The following is a 4300-nucleotide window of genomic DNA, read 5'->3' as shown; positions in this document are numbered from 1 at the left end:
TGGGTCGCATAGCGTCAAATTCGTCATGGGAACCACTCAATATGATTAGTCATCGCCCAGCGGTCGCCGCTGGTGATTTCCATAACAGCCAGCGAGAGGAAGAGAGGCCCAACTCCGCAAAAAACATGTCTCCTTTCAGCAGGGGACGTTTTTCGTTGTTTCGCCCACCAAGCAAAGCGATTTTTATGGAGGTCAATAAAAATGTCGAATTTGGTCAACAAAAAAATGTATGGATTATTTTCTAAGTGAGGTTTATTTGATTGAATATACATTTATAAGAAAGACGTGACATACCAGCAACCTTAAGGAAAAACACTTTATATTGGAGTTGTCTTCAGATGGCTATGCATATTAATGAAATGAGGCTCGAATCATAACATCTCTCTCCATTCAGTAGAGGCGGTTGACGTCAACAACCCTCATCGAATATTTAGAAATATATTACAATAATGAGATGTATTCACCAATCCAAAGAAAGGGTAGGCGGGAGCTAGACAGCCTGCGGTGCCGCTTTGTGGACAACGACTCCCATTGTGGCGGAGAAACATGTATCTTGTCAGTATATCCATCACCTTTGGTACAGTACTGAAGATTTAGCTCCGTAGTCAAACGGCAGAAAACAACCAACAGAACTAAGCTTTCACTATTCGGGCAGATTGTTTTTTGCTTGGAGGGGGAATCACGTTGGCTGTTTTACGGATGCTATGCATGCGTCTCTAACTTGTGTTTCAGGTCTCTTATTTAAAAGGAATACTTGTTTTTTTCTGGTAAACTGTCGCGATTTATGGTCGTTTTCATATGTGCAACAACATGTCAAATGTTAGTCTTTCGAATGGGAGTCCGACGTTGGAAAGGGTGGATCTGCGTCCGACGGATCACACGAAGCACCGGATTCGCAGAAATCTTTTCGGATCGGTAGATCACGACGAATTTAGGAGGGAGTGTTTGGTTCAAATGAAAGAGATGGAGAAGGCTTCTATTGACAAATGGAATTATGATTTCCTAAACGACAAGCCCCTTTCCCAGGGAGATTATAAATGGGAACCCATGAAAAGCAGTGACCTGCCTGACTTTTACAGCAGACCGCCTCACAAGCGAGTCTGGCCCTCTGGAAATGTGGACCATAACGGGAATCATGATTACCGAGTCCGACCGAGCTGTCCTACGAACGGGGTTGAGCTATCCGAGGAGACTGAGAAGAGCGAGAAGCAGACGACGCATTGTCACCACTCTCACAACCTGGCAAGGAAAAGACCTGCACATCCAGGTAAATGATGCAGTTTTGAAAATTGACTTGAGGATTTTAGAGTTAACCAATCGAAAACAATTCAGCTAGTCTCCATCGCACAATATGCCACAGTCGAATTAAATTGTTACAATCTGCGAAATTGTATCGTACAATGTCGCTAAAAGCCTATACGTTGTACCCCTCATTTATAGATTCCGTCGACACTTACTTACTTTCCAGAAAGACACGCTTTGTGTGTCAAGCTATTTAACACTTTGATTTCTTCCTCGTCTTGTGTTTTGAATGTTTGTTCTGCTCTGACCTAATGAATACCCTGATTATGTAACCACTTGGCTGATAAACTTAATTTATGAACTATTCAACAGGGCGGGAAATTAGCTTTTTGGCGATAAACTGTTTACTGACATATCTTTAAATTGTGTTTTTCAGAACCCCAAAGTACTGGTAAAAAGTCACATTCGAGTGAAAAGGATGCAGTTGTGTCAAAGTCAGTAGAACAGACACCCAGCAAAAACGATTCCAGGACACATGAACACTAATACCAAGATAAGAACTTCATCATCATGCATTTCCAATGTATACTGTCAGGTGAGTGTGAAATGATGTGTGAATAACATAACCTCTGAATAATGTTATTTGTTCATGTGGAATTAGAATGTCCTGGAGCATAACCAGGTTGTTCTAATAACCTTATTATAAACATTAGCATTTCAGCTGTTAAGCCTTAGTGAGATGTTAAAACGTGTAGATGACACACTTTGGTAAACGCCCCAGCTATCTGGTCTAATATTAACTTAAGCAAGCCTAGTGCAAGTGCAGAACAGTAGTAACACTTCATCAGCAGGCTTTGCATGAGGAAGGGCTGTTTTCAAGAGAATGAGCTCTTCAAGATGCTGCTCTCTCTCTGCAGAATTCAGTCTTGAGTGACATGTTGACATTTAATGTACACTTTTGCACTGTTTTCTTGCTTCAGCAGAATACACAATGCATGATACTGGACAACTAAACTGTCTTTACTATGCATGTGTTATAACCTTTAGGCTATGTACCCATAACCCCTTCTGTGAACAGAGCTAATATGAATTTGTTTTCCCCACAGCGCTGAGAAGTTCTCCTTTTTCGTTAAATACTGTACTTCAGGACCTGAAGAAGAGAAGAGGGAAAGAAGAGAAGACATGATACAAAATGGCCTGCCTTTATAGGAGGGAGGGAGGCTGTGCAAGCACTGAATATTTACACTAAAGTTTTGGCACTCAATTTAATCCAATCGCCTCAAAAGCAGAAAATGTAGCAGTGTGCAAAATTGGATGTTTTTCCCTTTTTGCTCAGTTTTATTTTAACTACCTATGTTTCATATGTAGCACATAAAACATAATATTATTATGTTGATAAAATACGTGTCTTGAAGAATTGCTGTGCAGTTTTCAAAAAAATATTGTTTGTTTGTAAAAGTGGTCATATGATATCCTTGTTCAGGTATAATTGATAGTTATACATGCATATTATTTCTAGTCAGGGTTTTTGAGAGTATCTCTTCAAAGAATCAATTGTTTCTATTTTGTGGCTTTATTCAGTGTTCAGTGGTAGTACATAGTTTGAAGGCATATTATTCAAAAGCTGGTCATTAGGGTTAGGGTCAATTCTATTTCAATTGATGAAGTAAACTGAAAGTCATTCCAATTCCAATTTTCCTCAATGTTTTTCAATGAGAGAAAATATTTGGAATTTTTGTTTACTTCCTGAGTTGACTGAATTTGAATGTAACTGACCCAACGCTACACTAAGGTCATACTGTCAATCAGTATGTTACATGACCTAACTAGATACAAGTTTACATGCAAATAATAATATATTATATTTTTTTTATTAAGTTTTCCTACTGCGAAAGGGAAAGATCCTGCCAAAGTTTCAACAATTGTCTTATTTTTATGGAGAAATTATTAAATGATTAGGCCTTATTCATGGCATAGTTAGAAATTATTGGTAAAAGTTTGAAATAATGAGTTCCCATTTTGAAGTATTAATTATTTTTATGCCACCCTAAAATCAGTTGGTTTCCTTTAACTTATTCATAATGTGGTCCAGTTTGACCAGAGTAGCCTACACTCTCAGATGTGTTGTAACCACTGGGCACTTTTCAAACATAAATATGTGAATCAATGATTTGCCTCTTATTGTGTGTTGACTTCATGTTGAGCATGACATGGCACTATATAGACCACACAAAGGAAATAATTATCATCTTTGAGGAGGACAGACAGATAAAAGACAAAGCTATACTGCATGTACAGTATGTCTGTATAAAACGTTGAAGTATACCTGTGTATTTTTCCTTGTAAAAATTATAGTAACTTATTTTTGTTCAGGTTTTTGTGGTTGTATTGATATCCAAAGTGACATTTTTTGAGCATTGTTATGTAAATACTTAAAAAAATGTTTTTGGATACAAAAGGTTGCAAAACTGAGCCTGATTAAAAATATACCTGTATATTTTGTATTGTGTCTCTGAAACCGGCAATCATTTGATAAAAAAAACCTATATTGGGTTAAATAAAAAGTGACTTATTTATTATTTTCAGAATTGCGTATTATGGGCACATTCATTTTCCTCCATATGTCAACATTGTCACAGTATGCTATACATTTAGGCTATAGTGTGCCAGGGCCAACCTCGGCAGTAGGCTAGTAAAGGTATTAGTTATTAGATATGGTTGATAATGTGTAAAAACACACGTATAGACTAGTCACCCAGAAATGATTGTTGTGCAGCAGGACGTGAGAGCAACGACTAGTTGCAGCTTTTTTATCTATGCATAATGCTACAGTTGAAAAAATGCATGATGTTACTGTTTATTGAGTGAAGAGATTCTTTAGAATTGAAATTGCCATAGATTCCACGAGACATGCTCAAGAGAATGTGCAAAAAAAGAAATACTTTTTACTTCGATTACACGTAACTCGCGCTGCAGAGAGAAGGTAACCAACCTCATTTGTAATGTGCAAACCAAACTAGTGTGTCTAGGATACTTTACAACCATCGCAATATACACA

The 4300-nt window shown here is 37.6% G+C and overlaps 1 protein-coding gene across 1 annotated transcript; it reads left to right on the top strand.

Moving 5' to 3' along the window:
- Nucleotides 1-309: 309 nt before the first annotated feature.
- LOC120049833 (cyclin-dependent kinase inhibitor 1B-like) lies at nt 310-3830 on the top strand. The gene is made up of 3 exons (XM_038996287.1): nt 310-1267; nt 1679-1837; nt 2349-3830. The coding sequence occupies exons 1-2, from the start codon at nt 799-801 to the stop codon at nt 1786-1788; spliced, it is 579 nt and encodes a 192-aa protein (XP_038852215.1). The 5' UTR covers nt 310-798; the 3' UTR covers nt 1789-1837; nt 2349-3830.
- Nucleotides 3831-4300: the final 470 nt, after the last annotated feature.

This window comes from Salvelinus namaycush, chromosome 6, assembly GCF_016432855.1.
Source record: "Salvelinus namaycush isolate Seneca chromosome 6, SaNama_1.0, whole genome shotgun sequence".
Classification (NCBI taxonomy): Eukaryota; Metazoa; Chordata; class Actinopteri; order Salmoniformes; family Salmonidae; genus Salvelinus; species Salvelinus namaycush.
Note: the sequence above shows the minus strand (reverse complement) of the source record. Positions and strands in the feature narration are given on the sequence as shown.